Source organism: Porites lutea, chromosome 3, assembly GCF_958299795.1.
Source record: "Porites lutea chromosome 3, jaPorLute2.1, whole genome shotgun sequence".
In the NCBI taxonomy this organism is placed as follows: Eukaryota; Metazoa; Cnidaria; class Anthozoa; order Scleractinia; family Poritidae; genus Porites; species Porites lutea.
Window position 1 is genome coordinate 26,425,511 of NC_133203.1, and position 18,533 is coordinate 26,444,043.

The 18,533-nt window shown below is 37.5% G+C and overlaps 1 protein-coding gene across 1 annotated transcript in view; it reads right to left on the reverse strand.

Moving 5' to 3' along the window:
• The window catches only part of LOC140930798 (uncharacterized), a 40,047-nt gene extending 24,563 nt beyond the window's left edge, over positions 1–15,484 (reverse strand). The window contains exons 1-9 of the mRNA XM_073380511.1: positions 15,306–15,484; positions 12,808–12,877; positions 10,219–10,381; positions 5,725–5,921; positions 3,584–3,873; positions 2,892–2,939; positions 2,693–2,788; positions 1,384–1,449; positions 596–690 (exon numbers count right to left, since the gene is read on the reverse strand). Of these exons, the coding sequence (XP_073236612.1) occupies positions 596–690; positions 1,384–1,449; positions 2,693–2,788; positions 2,892–2,939; positions 3,584–3,873; positions 5,725–5,848 (719 nt within the window). The 5' untranslated portion in view covers positions 5,849–5,921; positions 10,219–10,381; positions 12,808–12,877; positions 15,306–15,484. The remainder of the gene's footprint in view (positions 1–595; positions 691–1,383; positions 1,450–2,692; positions 2,789–2,891; positions 2,940–3,583; positions 3,874–5,724; positions 5,922–10,218; positions 10,382–12,807; positions 12,878–15,305) is intronic.
• Between the last annotated feature and the right edge of the window lie 3,049 nt (positions 15,485–18,533).

Consider the following 18,533-nt stretch of genomic DNA (forward strand, 5'->3'; position numbering starts at 1 on the left):
AGGCAAAAGAGAATGGTTAAGAGAAAACATAAGTTTACCTAATTCTAGCTGTCTAATATCGGAAAGTTTTAGTAGTTCTAATTCTTTGAAAATAGGGTCTGAATGAGAATCGAAAGTTGATTTAGAAATAATTCTGATAACTCGCTTTTGCAAAGAGACAAGACGGCGAAGATTGGTTTTGTACGTAGATCCCCAGACAATATTAAATACAATAATGAAGATAAGGATAAAATAAACAATAATAAAGAGTTTAAACAATAATAAATATCACCTGAACATTTTCACACAACTCTAACAATCACACAAACCTTTCTAACGAGTTCCATAGATCATTCAAAGATTAATTGCCAATTAATGATCACCCAAGGATTGCCAAAGACTTTTGAACATTTTCAGAAGTTTTGCAAAACACAGAATTATTAATGCTCGCCGGAGTTCTGGCAGGTGTCAGCACTTTTAATCTTAATGACAGACCTTGTTTCACTTGAAATATTATTATTAGATTTACTTTTTTATGAGCCTCAACTTAAAAATCATATGTAGAGTGTTATCATTGTCTTCCGTAAGTGTATCTTTTATAATATTATTAGCTTACCTGACTGTCTGGAGATGCCTTATGTCTTTAGTATCACCTTCTTCATGATCAATGGAATCATACAGGCACAAAAACTTGTCAGTCAAGTTTACTATCTGGATCAGTGCCAAAAACATAACACTATTAAAAAGGAAGCCCCCACAACATCTACAATATTGAGTTAAGTTAGGATCAATCATGAAAAGAGAAAAGGATGTCTATATGTAGACTGCCTTCAAAACGAAAAGTAAAGAAGCCCTTTGGACTTTCAAAATAAAAAACAGATTTTAATCAAGCCCAAGCCATATTGAGGGGAGTCTGGACTTGCCCATGTCATCACTGGTAAATCCATATTTGGTTTTCACATCTAAGACCAGTCTCCCTAGTCTTCAGTACCAATTTACTCAATAGAGCTGATAATTAATAAAATAAAATGTGAAATATGAACATGTTTTATTATGGGCCCTTTACGTAGAAATTTTAGGTATCAAATAAATCAAGACTTCACTGATTTTGGCTCATCTGTATTCTAATTACATTGCAATTTACTACTCCTCATAGAGAAATCTGGTCACTGACACTAACAACGTAGGCGTCCAAGGCTACCAGGTGCCAACTAAGCAATGGCCTTGAAGTTATCTCATGATCAGCAGCCTTGAAGTTCTGCCTGGATAGACAGAAAACACTTCTTTAAGGAGCTTGGACCGCACAGCTTCTGGTCAGGAGTAGTTGTACAGTATATCTAACTATAAATTTTCTATCAGCCACAGTTTTTTAAGTTTTAATTACCACAGTGTACTTCTACTCACTATTACTTTCCAGTGTGCTTCATCATTGATGGGAATAACCCAAGCCTCCTTATTCAACAGATTGGTCTATGAATGAAAAAAGTAACAAAAAACAATTTAAATAAAAATGATTGATATTGCATGTCAAATCAAAGATATCATTCTTTTAAAATCTAATTCTGTGATAGAGAGACAGAGCATGCAAGAGAAATGAAAAATAAATCCAACCTAAAATATAATGAAGACAATTAAGAAAAAATTATAAACTTTAGAAAGATAATTAGACTGAGAGAGAGAGACAGTATTCAGCAATTCTGGTTTTCTGGCAATTTATGTCCCTTTTGTTTTACAGTTGATGAGCCGGAAAGTAACAACCGTGAGAACTCAATATATATCTGCCCAATCAATTACCCCCAATTCCGATGTGGGGCAAAAAAATATCCTAGTTCATAGTAGCAATAACATATTGACTATCTTCACAGAGCTCCGAGAAAATTGAGACAGTAGACACTAGCAGTGCTAAAATTTTGGTTGTCCTGGGAAAGTTGACAACTTGCCTGAGCTCTTACCAATTGGGCAAATGCAAATGAGAAGTGGGTGTCTCAAAGTTCCAAGAGGTGATCCAAGACCTGAGACCTACATGTAAGTAGTCCCTCTCCGAATTTAAAAAACTAAGAACCAAGTTTGCTTTAATTTTAAACTTAAATCAACAACAGGTGTAAATTTTGCAGCCTGCTAAAGCATAAAAAGTCTTTAAAATTCATGCTGATTGATGTTGAACTTGTGCACATGACACTGAACTTGTTACATGTACATGTATATGATTGTGGTTTACCTTTGTACGTCACCATTTCTGTGTCATGTTACATTGTTGGTGTTGGTAATTACAGCAAATCCTCTTGAAAAGTTAACCATTTCATTGTCCTAGTCCCTGTTACATTGTCCTGTGCAGTGACATTGTCACATTTTCAAACAAGATATATCAAAGAGTGATTGAACAGCAAGAAAAATAATTTTGGGCTGCAAAAGTTACACTGTTCTGATGATTTAAGTTTCAAATTAAAGCAAAACAGGTCTCAGTGTTTCAGTTTCAGAGGGGATCTCATGTTGAAGTTTTTGAGATTTGGAGTGGGTCTTAGGTCTTAGATCTTAGGCCTTAGATCTTTGATCTTAGGCTTTTCCACACCCATGAAAAGTTTCTTGGTTAGCAGCAAAATTTAATTACTTGCCCTGGCAACCAGACATCCCTTGTTTTAAGCTCTAGCTACCTTACAAATAATAAGAGTCTCAACTGACTGACAAATGCATAGTTAACTATATAATTAATTACCTGACAAACAGAATCAAGGATATTTTCTGGTGCACTGCTTTCAAATCTCTTCAATCGTTGGAAAAAAAATGAGTTGAAAATGTAGATTGCTTTGCCCTTTAAATTTGAAAAAAAAAGAAAGAAAAAAACAAGGTACATTAATTATTTTGCATCCCCATTATTTTTGTTGAAGTGAAAATATGTAGCCAACAAATCTCACCATCTTTAGAAACTTCCTGGCAAGAAGTGCATTATATGCATTAATACCCTACGAAAAAGATAAATAAGCATGGTTGTAGTTAGGAAATCTTCAAACGTCTGTAAAAATGACTGCACTCTAGATTGAAATACAGACAAGTACAGTATTATGAAATGAAAAATGTGTGCTGAGAGAATAGGCCAGATATGAAAACTTCTTGCTTCTCTCTCAGGACTACAGGTTAACACACTCAGGTAGTCAATTTTTCTTAAACGTATGTTAAAGTTGAATGACGTTTTTTTTCTCCTCTCCAAAATCTATTGCATATGCGTAGCTTAATTTCCAAAGAATACAGACTAAAGTTTTCTCAAAAATCTTAGATCCACGGAATGTTGTTAATGAAAGATGTTAATTTCACTTCACATCTTCAAATAACTGCAGGGTTAAAAATCTCACAAGAAGAACACCATTTCAAAAGCTACATGCATTAAAACAAGAAGTATATAGTATGGTACTTTGACACTCAGTCCAATCATTCGTTGGGTATGAAAATTTAAAAAAAGCCCGCTTGACAACCAAGTGCAAATAGTTAGTTGCCAGACAGTGAAAATCAAATCCAGACATGCTGGCGATCCCAGCGGTCACACATTTAAGCTCTGTGAAAGATGCAAATCTACAACTGTGTAAATTCAAGTGCCTCTAGTAAAGCACACCTCGTCATTTATCCAGCACTCTTTAGGTTCTAGGCCAGGTTTCCATCGCTGAAATCGTTGTAAGGACTTGGCAGATATGCAATTACTCTGATTCATGGAAGAGATCTCTTGACTCGTTGTTATGTCTATTGGGAAGTGTACATTCATATTGCTGGTAAGAGAATCTATATGTAGCATATCAGCATTCTTCAGGTTAGCAGTGTTATCCACATTATCTGTCCTGTCTTCGCTCACTTTGCTATTACTGCTTTGCACCTTCCCATATTTCACTTGCAAGCTGTCTTTATTCTCTGAATCATGAATGGTAAAATGGAATGATTTGAGCAGAAATCCATTAGGTTTATGACAGAAAGAGTATAGCTACATGTATTGAGAGTCACATTTCCATATAAAATTAAACAACAATCTAATGTAATGAAAGGAAAGACCAAGTGAAAGACAGGTTGCAGACTAGTATACAACATCAGTTGTTTCATTGTTGCCACTGTGAAATGGCACACAATATTGCAAGCTTCACAGAACTTCAGGAATATCTCAGAAAAGACTACGAAATGGTAGAATTTAGAGTAAGTTTAGACCAACTTCCAGACTCCACTGATAATATAAAAATATTGACCGTTACATAATTAATTGTCTTATTAAGGGTCTTATTAATACAAATTCTCTATAAAAATTAGTTAAGAATAAAAACTCATTTACACTGAGAATTAGAAATGTGACTGCCTGTAACATGTATATAAAGCTCTATTACTGTACACATGTATCATACGTAGCCCATACATGTACATGAATCATGTTTGCACAATAAGAAATCAAGTGAAATCCTGAGCAGTGCAGGGGACCTACAGAATGATGATGTTAAGGTGACTCAACCCAGTTTTTTTGGGGGGGTACCATCCTACTTTGAAGCTCTCTGGTATCCCCACCTTTACTTTTATCGTAAGTCTAACACATAGAATGGATAACATATAGATCAATCTACAATATAACAGAAAATTTTTGGCGATCGGAGCAAATGTCACGTGGTTATAATGCCACGCCCCTTTGAGGTCTGAGTCGAAAATCTGCTGTTGCCGGCATTTTTTCATGAAAATCTCTCGGCTACACATAGTGCGCATTAGTGCCTAGCACTGAACAGAGTTTCACCAAAATCGCAAAGACCCAATTCGAGAAATTCAGCGGTTTCCAAATTTAGGTCATAATTTATGCGAAAATGATAAGCAAACTTTACACGATTATATCTAATAAACTATGAGATTCATCCCTTTATTTTGGGCATTGTTATAACAAATGGGTCCTTGCAAGTCAGCAAAACGCTTTAGGGCCTTGTAAATGCACGCGATTTCGAGCAAAGCAAACATATAGAAATTATAGTTTTCGCTATTTGTTGACGTTTGTCAGTGTTTTAGAGTCCTTCTCACGAAAAAAGCATTTTCTTAAAAATTCGTAGTTTTTTTTCCTTCAAATTTTTTCATGGCCACAATTGATTAACTCACTACCCGGACTCGGAATTTCATGGTCATTGAAAAACTGTGACATTATCTTCTATAAGCCCAAACTTGAGTAAACATTGAAGATTTTTAGCATTTTGGCTGAGTTTGTGCTTTGGGAGTTGTCTATTGTTTCTAGTCTGTCATTATACAGCATTCTTGTTCAGCACGCGTGCAGGCCCTAAAGCGTTTTGCTGACTTGCAAGGATCCATTTGTTATAACGATGCCCAAAATAAAGGGATCATTTTCGCATAAATTATGACCTAAATTTGGAAACCGCTGAATTTCTCAAATTGGGTCTTTGCGATTTTGGTGAAACTCTGTTCAGCGCAAGGCACTAATGCGCACTGTGTGTAGCCGAGAGATTTTCACAAAAAAATGCCGGCAACAGCAGATTTTCGACTCAGACCTCAAAGGGGCGTGGCATTATAACCATGTGACATTTACTCTGATCACCAAAAATTTTCTGTTATATTGTAGATTGATCTATATGTTATCCATTCTATGTGTTAGACTTACGATAAAAGTAAAGGTGGGGATACCAGAGAGCTTCAAAGTAGGATGGTACCCCCCCAAAAAAACTGGGTCGAGTCACCTTAATACTCACAATAAATTTATCTTCAAAATAATTACAGCTAGGATCCAATTACCTTTGATCTTGCGCCAAGGAAGATCTTTAACGCCATAGTCATAGCGTAATTCTTCTCCTATCTTTATATCTCTAAGGGCATAGAGGACAAGATATGTCTCACTTCCTTCTTTAACTCTTCGCATCACAGAATTACTTTTATTTGAAGGAGCATCATTTACTAGTCTCCCAAGACCTTTTGAGAATGTGGCATCAACACTGAAAGATGAAAAAAAAAAAAAAAACTCACTACATAAAGAGAACCAATACCATGTCCTTACAAATACTAAATAAATTGACCGATCAGGTCAATAACCAGAGTATTTTACCATCAACTGACGTGATACAACTCACTTTGACTCTGAAGATGACTTACCGCACAGGTTGTTGAAACGTCAGTCACTGTCAACAACAACAGTCCTATTCAGGACTACGTTCACCCGGACGATCAATCTCAGCCTACTTTTGAAATGACTCCTGGGTTCAAACTTTTCACAGTTTTACTAAATAAATTCTCCATGTAATTAGGTAAGTGTGTAATTTAAATACATTTCGGTTTTGCAAACCAAAATTAATTTTTGAAGAGCCAACCAATTAATGTTAATGGAAGTCACTAAAAGGTGCCTTCTGAAAAACTTAAACTTGGAGCACTGACTAGTCCTCTTCAACTGTGGAGCAGACCTACCCAGGATCCTGAATGAATACAGGTCTGTCACATGAAATACAACTGTACTTCGTTTAAGCTTTGCATGACCAACAAGTCTGACTCAACGTTTTTCGGAAAAGGGCTCCAGCAGTCGCCATGTTTTTTATTTTCGCGGGAACTCTTCTCCCCGTACGCATATGCATGCTATGTGCGGGAAAACTGTGAGCGTGTGCTCAAAATTAGCCATTGGAATAATTTATGTCATGAAAAATAATTTATGCAATTACTTTGATGCGAATGAAAAGCGACATATAAAAGTGACACACATTTCAGACATTTTATCTGTCTGGGGCAAACAGATAAAACATCTGGACAAATATAATTTAACAGGAGCAATTCAGTTTGTTTTATACATTGCTTTAGCGTTGAAGAAAATTGCTAGCAAATTCATGTGAATTAAATTCGTCTCTAATGCGACATATAAAGAGGGCCTTATAAGCCCATTGAAAACAGATCATCTGACAGGATGCTGCAGTAGGGATCCACATAATTTGCTAACACACGCATCCTCTGCATAATCAGAGCTTTTTCTGCAGAAAAATTGTTCCCTATTACATTAGTGATAAAGCAGCTGCCTTAGCTTACAGCCCCACAAGCAAAAATTCCAAAGACTTGCAAAGAATTCTTGAAGACCAGGCATTCCAACTTATTTTAAGCAAAGAGCCTGGAAACTAGTTCTGTGGAAAATGCCTGGTTACTAAGCTAAGCACATTCCACGCAAAATGGGGGACAGGTATCTGTTGCTGGTTGGAGGTTGAAAAACTACTTAGCACTTCGGTTAGCCTAAATTAGCTTAGGTTGCTTGGGGTTACCGGTAGCCTTTATACTGGGGTTATTCGACTTCAACTCAATTAACGGTCAGTGTAAAACGCAGACTGCGGACTATTGTTTTCACCATGCAAATGAGAACGTGACAACAAAAATCCCATTGTTTTCTAACCCTAAAAACAATAGTCCGCAGTCAGTCCGCAGTCTGCATTTTACACTGCCCCCTCAAATAAACAAGTCGATCGTTTCAACCTACATTTACAACCTGCAACCTGCAGAATATACCTGCTCCAAAATGAGCTAAAATGCTATAGAAAAACTGTGCAAATGCAGAAATACCTGTCAACAATTTATACCATAAAAAGATCAGACAAACAAATGCCAAAGTTGGTGAAAGTATTGTGCATTATTGAAGAGCTTACAATGTGGGTAAGACTTTGAAGTGCTTTTCATTTCACAGTTGTTCGGTGCATTCAAAAGGTTTTACTATATCAATAATAATTTTGTTAACTGTTGAAATTTCTGCATAATCAAGTGTGTTTTCCATATAATCGACACATCTTCCCACATTTTACCTCTGAAAATTTCTGCATGTAATTTGTTAGTTTTATCTGCACCAGTCAGATGGCATATGAGTGTATCTTTTGCAGCTGACAAAGAAATTTCCCTCCATAATTTTGGTAGTCAACATGGCTAGTAACTAAATTGATTAAGGAATTTCACTCGCCACAACCAGGGCTGTCATTAAGGTTTTTAGAAAGTGGTCTCTCAGGGAAAGTAGCCAGTCATAAATCAAACAAATCTTCTCATAACAGATGTGTTTCACTAATTTTCAGACTGAGAGTAGCCGGTTGATTTTACTGTAGTAGCCGGCTATAAAAGCCGGTTGCCAGCCACTAATGACAGTCCTGCACAACTGAAAATCCAGTGGTACTTGGCTAGCTGACCACCGCCAAGTCTAGCCCTGGCCACAAAAGGGACAATCCGAACACCCCCATTGTAAACATGTGCAATTTCAAGACTCTGTTAGTTCTCATTTGTACGCCAGACTAGTAGAAAAAAAAATTAAAGCTGAAAATTAAAGCTACAGTTCTTGACTGAACACCAAATGTAATGAGTAACAAGATATGATAATGTCAATCATTACATTGGTGAATATTTTTATGCCATCAACTTCAAACCCAAAGTCTGAATTACCTGCTCATTGCTAATAGCCTTGGTTATTTTTATTTATGACTGACTCTTGTCTAGAAAGCTGTGGACTTGAACTAAACTTACAATATTAATGCCTCTCAACTTAATTAGAAAAATCATTTTCGCTAACTTTGATATACATGTATGCTTCATCTTTTTAAGGTATTTGTTGACAGGTATTTCTTTATTTCTAAGCACTGACATCTGTAGCTTAGTAACCAGGCATAATTCATGGACCAGTTTCCCGGCTCTTCGCCTGAAGTACCGCTGGGTTGGAACGCCTTGAGATGAAAAATTTTGTCATGTTAACAAATTGACATCAGTTTTTCATGCGTCTGTCCTGTTATTGATCATGAATTTCATCATAACATTGTCATTTCAAGTACATGTAGCTGTGGATCCACGAGGTGATTGGCCAAGTGGATCCCCACACTACTCTGACAATCTTACAGGACTGTCCTGTCATGTATGACAACAGGACAGGACAGATCTACGCATTAAAAACTGACGTCAATTTGTTTTCTACGATAAAAAACTGTCTACTCTCGCTTATTGACGCATCCCATGCCCCATAACTTATAAATTCATGTATGTCCGTCCGCTTTTGACAATGAAAATTAGCCAATGAGCGAGCAAGAATTTCTACAGTTGTTGTGAAAAACAAAATGGAGTGTTTTCACTGTTGTTTTAGGAGAAAATTTTTTATGGTTAGTAGAAAGAGCTCTTTTTCACTATAGCCATAAGCCCACTGGTAGGAAGTGACAAAATGTTATGTCAAGTCTCCAATTAACTAAGAGAGCTATCTGTTTGACAAGAACTCCATTTCAGCTACACAATATTTTAATGTCTTTACACGTGGAATCTACGTGAAATGGAGTTTTTCATCAAATAGATAGCTCTCTTAGTTTGGAGACTGCGGACAAAACATTTCCTTCTTATTACATGCCGTCAGTACAAATCCTTCAGAAGCCACGCAAAAACAAAGCACTTGTTTCTGCAAAATGCACATATGGTATCAAGTTTTGGGGTCTTAGGGGTCTTTGTTTTCAAGACACCCCACTGGTAACAAAAGTTAAGCTTGAGTCCTGTGCAGTTTTGGCTATTTTTGAGATCGCTTTTCATTGCAGTTTGCAGATTTTCCATTTCTTAGCATTTGGTTTTCAGTTTTCATCAAAAATACTAGGAGTTTTTTGAATTTGGCATCTGATGTGGTTTTTCGGTTTTTCCTGCAGCCATATAATTATATGGGCTCTGGTTTCAATTCAATCTGAGCGATTATTATACGTCTCCACTAATCTTGAATAGTTGTGAAAATGCAAAAGTTGCAGCAGTTAGCTCCCTCTTTGCAATCACATGTTAGACCAAGCTAGTCGGGTCACATGTAGCAATGTTGCTCACGTCCTCCCACTTGAATTCAACCGGAAACAAACTTGTTTAGTGAACCTTTGTACATGTACTTTGGGGAAATTATAAGGATGCTATATTCAGAAAGCCTTAACTTTTTTATTTTAATGAATATACCTTCGTAATCTACAATTCTTAAGCTTTCAGAAAATATATACTTTACTGGGGTTTGCATGAAATGTGGCACGAACAAATTATGGTCATTTGGGGTATACGGATACCTTATATGAGCCGTATGAATGTAAGACTGTCAGTAAGCTAAAATCTCTGGTCCATCCAGCTGTGTACATGTAGTGATCTAGGAAGGGACCCAGGGACCTCCTGTATCAACAATGGCCTCCCCGGGGACCGTCCCCTGGCTGCTGCCCATATAAAAATTTTTATACTAACCATTTTTATTTTGTCAGTGTTTCGAAAGAAAGACTGTATTCCTAGCAGGCTTACCAAAAGCACTTGATACCATCTTTGAAAAAAAAGAGGAAGCTTCCCAAGTCTGGATGATACGAGTCTTCTCTCCGATATCCTTCATCTGCTGTAACAAGTTCTCCTTTGTAGACTAGAAGAAAATCATCTTTGGAAAACGTTTTTGTTGTGAACACGCCTCTCCCTATTAAACAACAACATAATAAATATAATTATACAAGATTTATAATTATCTACATGTAACAAAAAGTGTGCATGTGGACAATACAGAAGCTTGAACAATGATCGATTTGAAACTTACAGTGACATTATACAAATGCATTGTTACAGAAAATAATGTAGGGAAAATTAAACCTAAAATAACATAGCTGTATAATCATAAATAGCTACATTTGTTGGCCTTCCACTGGATTTCTTTGTTTTCAGTTAAAAAATTATTTTCCAAGAGAGCATCAGTAGTTTGGGACAATCTTACCATGGAGCCTAGCTAGCCTGCAGGGATGGAAAATTGCTCACCATTCAAATGCAAACTGCAGACTGCAGTCACTGGCCAGTGGTAAAATGCAGATTGGGGTACAAAATACAGACTACTTTACAGATTGGCCACATGCATTAATTAATATTGCTATCAAAATTAAAGGAAAGTCACAAAGGCTGGTCACACTGGGTTTTGGCTCGCCTGGTGATAAATAGATAAATCCCATGGTCACAACTTTTTCATCTGTTTCAATGAGTGAAACCTACATGTATAAGAAAAACATGCTATACCACACACAATGGCATTCATGTGCAAGTTGTAAATATGGCCTCCTCAAGTAAATTTAACATAATTGATCCAGAAAATGGCACATGCTAATCTTTTCTATATAACACACTCCAAGCTCTTTATGAAAAATACCGTCGGTATTTATGATCTGAATGGATTGTACGGAGAACTAGCATTGGCGATTTGGCACCAGTGTAACAACTACTAATCAACATGTCTGGATCAATAAATCAGTTTCCTCAAAAGTGGCATCCAACAAGAGAATTCTCTCCATAATACTTTGACAGTTCCAACAGTCATCACGGTAAGCAGTCTGAATCTCAAGCAATGATTATCTTCTGGAATGTTTGCACATCATAACTTCACAGAACAATGTGAAATCCAATTTCAGAAATGCTCTTGTACATGTTCTCTGAATAAGAACGTGTGAAGCTTTTTGCTTGTGAGGATGAGCTGTCAAGTCAGCCATTAATTCTTCAAAACACAACACCAGAAACAGAAATGTGAGTGTAAATTGCGATAACCAGAAATAAAGCTTGAATGTCAAAAGTTAGCTTGGTGACCCACCCTGATATTTTTGTATGCAAATAAGATTCGTTATTTCGCATTCATAAACTAAGAAAATTCTAAAAAATCTATAGTGTAGACTTCGATTCCTACAGCTCTTTCCTAAGTAAATCAAGTTCTACAGTATTGTTTTTTCTCCTATCATGTATTAGACTATCTAGAGAATTTGATGGGTTTTTCTAAATAATATTAAAAAAAAAATACTAGGTCACTGAATTGATTTTTAAGTTGCTTTTGAAAAACTCAGAGCTTTAACAGATCTTTTAGCAGCACTGTACCATTGTTATAGCAACCATTGGCACATTGCAAACACCATTAAAAAATTGTTTTATTCAGATGACATCTGATAGGGGCAATAGTGTTGTAATCTGTCTTCATTGGACACATAATTATTGTTAACCATGGAAAACCATTCAATTTGTTAGCATATCTGGCTTACAAACGAAGAGAACCTTGAAAATGTGATTGCTGCATTTATGTAGGACATTAATGACCAAATATGTGTCAGGAAAGAATTTAATATTTCGTTTGTATGCCTTCACACCAGCCTACTTACGGGGACAAGGATATGGAAACACATCAGAACTGTGGGGTCTGTTCAGTTAGTGGGGACATTTTGAGGTCCCAAGAAAAAAGTCCCCTTAAATCAGCTCTTTATGGCATCTAAACCATAGAGCTGGAGTCATTAAAGAAGTCCCCAAAAGTTGGTGAAAATGTGTGATCAGTTGTGAAACATGTGGATGCTGAAAATTTTCATGAGGGTAAGCCCTAAATTCAAATGTGAATGATATTAAAGGGAGCTAACAATTACGTCATTTCAGTAGTATAATATTGTCAGTGTTACAGTTTTACCCTCGGTGTGGAATTTACCCCTTACTCTGGTCTGGAGAGCACCATCTGTGTTTTACACGGACCAAATAAAAAACAGCAGTTATCCTCTAAGATAAAGATATCTGCTTTAAGTATTACTAGCAAGGCCTTTTCCTTCTGAAGAGTTTGAGTATACATGATGCCTTATTTGGGCAAAGGTGATGAAGTCAGAGGTGGAACAAAGGCCATCGCTCCCCCCTCAGGCCAATTTGGGCTGGAACAGATGCTACATGTACATCACTTGATTTTAAATACTGTAAGCTTGGAAACTAACCACTCACAGGGTAGTAAGCTTGTATTATAGCATTTGGACCCTTATTATAAAATAACCCTCCCAGCATAATTTATTATCAAGAGCATTATAGTACATGGGATTTAGCTAAAAAAACTAGGCATTCAAATGTTACCTATGAATTCATTAATGAACCTTTCTTCAAAGCCTTCTTGGTCTTCGCCTTGAAATCTTCCACAAGGTTCCTTAAAAGTGACAGTGAACTTCAAATTAGCAACCTATTTTCATATTCCAGAAAATCTTGCAAATTAAAATGGGTAAGGTAAAGTCTGCATGAGAGCCTAGGTAAGAGCTTGATCTTATTTGCCTCTTTCCCATGCCCCAGAGATTTCTTTGGTAGAATAATATTATTGTGTATTGGTCCTTTGCATATTCTAGGGGCTAGGGGAAGTTTTTTTAGCTCACGCTGATTGAAAACAAACATGGCCTTGTGTGTCATGGTTTTCTCCTAGGCAGCAAAATTTTGTTCTTAGAACCAAAATACACTTTTGAAGAGCTTGAAACGGTAAGGAATAATTAGCATCAAGAAGAGTCAGCGAATGGTTCTTCAGGGTGATTATAACGACTCAGAAGCAATGATATTGTCCTTTGGGTTGTACAAAGGTCTGAATCAAAAGTCTTCCTGAATAAGACTTAGTAGCATGTTAACCAAAACTGCATGCGCTATGGAACAAATGTGGACAAGATCAAAATTATGGACTTTTTTATCCACAGTATGTATGACAATATCACCAACCTCATTCCCAGGGTCCTCTCTCTTCCTCAAGAAAGTACCCTGGTTACAGCAACACCGTGGCAAAACGTCTACGCATGCGCCAATGTAACAAAGTCAGATCAAAGTCTCCCGCGCACCCTCGGATTCATTCTGTGTGCAGCTTGTGATTCAGTTGTTCTGCTTCATGCTGCTCGTGTTTTTGCCTATTTTGTAGTTATTGAAATTGCTTTTATGGATAACCAGGCACAGATCACTGAAACAATTAGTCGATTAGATTCAGAAAAGGTAAGTTGATAATAACTCAGTGTTTAATTTTGGCTAGAGCGTCAGGTAAACTGATTTTCATTTACGAAAACAAAGTTTTTGACTGCTATTTCTCACTTAACCTGGCTGAAACTAAGACATAAAAAGTTATCATTGCAAGCTTGTGTATTGTAGTTCTAATATTCAGTTCTCCAGTTTCTCAGTCTTCATGTCTTAAAGCCGATTCGAGCTTTATTTGGAAAACGACAACACACAATCGCTTTGTAGTTTTATTTACCAGTGAGTTTTACCGTATTTTGAAACGAAACTCTCTAGAGCTGAGTTGATTTTCATGAAACATAAGCTTAATTATACTATTGAAGTTGGCAGCAAGTTGACAACCCTATTTATTTATTTTTTTTCATTCTCAGAATCAGAGAGCGAAAGCTGGTTCGATGGCTTTTAGAAGTTGAAATTTTCATGCCATGTATTTAGCAGCTGGAAGTTTCGTGTTTGCATGAGATGCAGCCGAGCCGCACAGTCTGAAATTACTGAAGTGGTCAACCAAAGAAAAACCATGTAAAAGAATTAAATAGGCATTTTCTTGAATGAAAGTCATTTATAGGCATGTTTAGTTTCCCGGCACTAAAAGCTCCGGGTGTTCGTGATTGCACTAGTCATCAAAGTCGAAGTTGTTATTAAATCCCGCCCATCTTTTGTTCCGAGTTCTTGTTTTCTCAGATAATAAAAAAATTATTGAACGGGCTAAAATTTTATTTCCTGGTTCTAGTGTTAATGATAATGATGACGTCTTTATTTGGGTCTCTTTCATAAGCATTGCCATCCTTTTCTTAGTTATCGCTTTCTCCCAAAGACTTATGCCAAACCAGCAAGAAAGCCAGTCAAAACAAATTCGTCTCGTCGAGCGCTCGCGACCTGCAAACTTCAAACATCATTTTCACCATTGGTGCAAACAGAAAACCATGTGGTGCAAAAGTTTGACACTAGAAAAATATATAAGCTTTCGAATGAAGTGATTTTTTTCGCTCCCTTTTTTGTCTGTTTCTCCCTTTTTGCTTTTAAACTTGGTGCGACGGCAATGTTATGCTTACGCAATTGGTTTATATACTAGACCGGCAATAAAAAGCTGACCGGATGTTAAATTTTGTGCTCATGCGCAGTGCGTTTTGCCGCGGTGTTGGTTACAGCTGGTCAGGTGTCTATGCATGCCAACCTAAGCCACAAAGAGGGTGGGTTCTCAACTTAATTTTGTCATTACTGTCTAGGGAGGTGAATGTTCCACTGCTACACAGACATTATTTTGAAAGGGAAGCAAGTTATTTGTCTCATCGTGAGACCGTGGGATTGCCCTAAAAACCGTGTCTCACGGCAAAACTGTGAGACTTGAGAGCTCTGGTCACTCCTGAATTTAAATAAAAAAGTTAGGCGTATTAAACAAGGACGAAAGTGCCGAAACAAGCTAACGAAGGTCTTCTTGTTTACAGCACCTACACAATTAGAAATTACGTTCGGAAACGATCTCGATCGCGGCTTCGTCGCTCACAATCGCAGCTTCGCTAAAAAATATCGCTCTGGCACCCAGAGTAGAATGAATCCATTTCTGCTATCAAAAAATAAGCTTAAGCTTAATTTACCTCCCACTGAGTACTCTAGTCAGTCTATTGCTTGGCCACTCCAAAATAACGACTTTTCCTTTATGTAACGTGTGACAGTCCATCATAGATTCCCTCTTTACTTCTTCCCTGATTTATTTGTAACAGGAAATCAGCCGCCATCAGGGTACAACAGTGTGAGAGCGTGTTACGCTCTCACACTGTTGCACCATGATGGCGGTTGATTTCCCGTTCGCCATGTTTGGTACAATAATAGAGCAAATCTTATTGGCTTTGATTAATAGCCAATTAATTCTTTCCTTAGTAAGCCCTGTCAATTTGGCGGGAAGACTGACTTTCCCGCGCTCAAAAGAAAATCCACAATCTGATCGATACTTTCGGAAGAAAAAATAATCATCTTGCGTATAAAATGTCTAGAAAACCTTGGACGGATCATCTAGTGACACTCCAAACATTCACGAACAGATAAACCCTAGTTTCTGTATATAATTTGAACTCACCGCTGAGCGCGGTTGCCTGGTCCTTGTCATCCTACGCTGCATCTTACGTCGGATCGGCGAACTGAAACAAATTAATTAAACATGTTAAGCGGAGCTAAAACCAGCCATCTCCAAGTTATACCAGATTCTATATAGAGTAAAACAAATAAACAGTTCGAAAACTCCATTTACTGCTAGGAAAACGCCTTAGATTTTTTCCATTTTTGCCAAGTACTATGTGCGTGGATCAACCTGCATATCAAAATTGTATTTACACGTCTATTATTTGGTAAATACATAAATACATACATGAACTTTATTTATCCTCGAATTAGTTTGCCGAAAGTCTGTTAAAAGAGGACGTGGAAGTGATACGATTGCGAAAACTATCCAACATAAAGGACATACCTGCGTACCGCTCAGTTCACATTGGAGTGGTAGTGGAGTGACAACTTGTAGAACTAGAAGTTGAGTCCCCACATTGCTCGTCCAACAACTCTCAGTCAATTAATTGTACGTGCTGCGGGAAGGCTTTATAGAGGGGTATCGAGTTATCAAGTGCTTATGCCTGACTGGCGAAAAAAAGAAAAAAACATTTGAGTAATCAAAACAGCAGCTCCTCACCTGTCAAAACATCCTCCCACGGAAGCGCCAAGGGGTAAACAAACTTCTCAGTTGACCGCGGCGTTGTCTAATTTCACACAGATCGCTACTCTGATAAATTCGTGGGATCATTTGATTGCGGGGACCAAAAGAATATAATAGCAGTCTCATTATCCTCATAGTGGGTAACTTTCTCTGCAGATTAGAGATAGTCATTCTCCGGCCGTATTTCATCCATAAATAGCGCACTCACAAAATAATCAATAATCAGCAACAATTCACTACATTCCATGACATTCGGGAGCCCAGCTACATTTTAGTAAAGTTTACCGAATTTTAGTAGATATATTAGATTTTAGTAGAAACTCTAATGGATTGCAGTCCAAAATCTACAATGTTATATACTTTTGAGCCAGAAAGTGAATTGTATCCATCGGTGAGTAGAAAACTCATCATTTTCGCGGATTTCCATGATTGAGATTCTACGAATCGGACTCTGTACTTGTTGATCGTTTCATTATATTTTAACAGTGAGAGTCAGTCAAACAAAAGGGGACATTCGGTGTCTCTCTGTTTTAATGAGGCTGATTTACTGTTTTGTCAGATAGTCCAAAGTACAAACCTGGAAAACTCTGAGGACAGTTCTCCAACGTGCGAGGTTATTGTAGATTAAAAAAAACATGCTCTAAGGGAAAGTTCATTTAATATGACAAGGGGGGTGAAGATATTGAGGGGGCCTCCGAAAATTTTTAAGACACCAGAAGGGGGGCTCTGAAAAAATAGTTGGGCTAGGAGGGGGGGAGCTCCGAAAATTTGTATACGTGAAAACCAACACATGACTTCATCATACAGATCGGATGGTTTTCAACTCAACAATTTAATGACCTGTGCAACTCAACTATATCACGTGGTTTACAGATGTAACAAATGTAGTCTCAGTAATTATTATACACTCTTGTTCATCCCAAAAATGCTTTAGAAAATTTCAAAAATTAGAAATGCTCACACTTTTTATAATAAAACCACATGCATGTACGGCTGACTTGCAAAAACAGTACAGCACATACATTGCAACTTGCAATGGACTGTTAGAGAAACTTGCAGAGTTGAAGTTGCCACCTGTGAAGCCAAGATGGGCCGATTTCACAGATGCTGGTCCAGGAGTCGGCTGCAGTAACTTCGAGGTGAGATTCAGGGATGCAGAATTGGCACTAATTCATAATAGTGACCATCGCATTCTAGCTTACCCCTCCCGAGGGAACTCCGCTGACAACGAAGCTGAAAGAACTAACAGCGCTATCGGAGACAGTATTGTTGATGGCTCAACCATTCAGTGGGAGCAGTACAAGAAATTTGATGGCTTAAGTGATGAAGAAATTAGCACCCTTACTTTTAAAGAATATGAAGAGCACGAGAGGCAGAGGATGGAGAAAAACGCCGGCGCTGGCACTGTGCAGGAGAAATTTCCAAACGAACTGATGGTGCGCCAATATTCAATGAGTTCATTTAGTGCTTTGTAACAGAAAAGAAGAACACGTTTTTCTTCAACAGGACGTACCTTACACAAAAGAAATCTGTTCCTGGATATCATTAAATTACAAAGATTACATGGAGTATGTGAGAGAAGGATGTCTGAAGAAAGATGAAATGTTGTGCAACAGGTAAGGAAAGGCAGAGTGGGTTGGGCCAAAGTTTTCACGAATTCCTGCACCTTACCCAGATCCTGACAATGCAGGTCACTACCATCCTATTTCCAAGACATTAAGAACGATCAATGGGAAGGCTACAGCCATAGATGATCTTGCCCCTACGGCAAATACCAAAAAGTTGTTCAAGGATGGATCCATCTCATCAAGCAACTGTGAGTTCTGAAGAATTTTGTGTTGAAGAGAAGCATGTTGTTAGCTATCATAGTTAAGCATTTGGAACAGCTAGCAACAGTTGCTAGTATCAGAGAAAGAGAGAGAAGATTGAATCGAACCATTGAAGAGGGCAAGCAGTACCAGGACTATAACTGGTCTGATTTAATTGAATCTGGAAAGCTGAGCAAACTGAAAGTAAATCAGAGCTGGACAGGTACCTCAAGGAACACCAATTTCCATCTGCTGGTAAGAAACCAGACAAACTGAAGAGGATCACCACAGATTTCTATCTCAGAAATGACAAG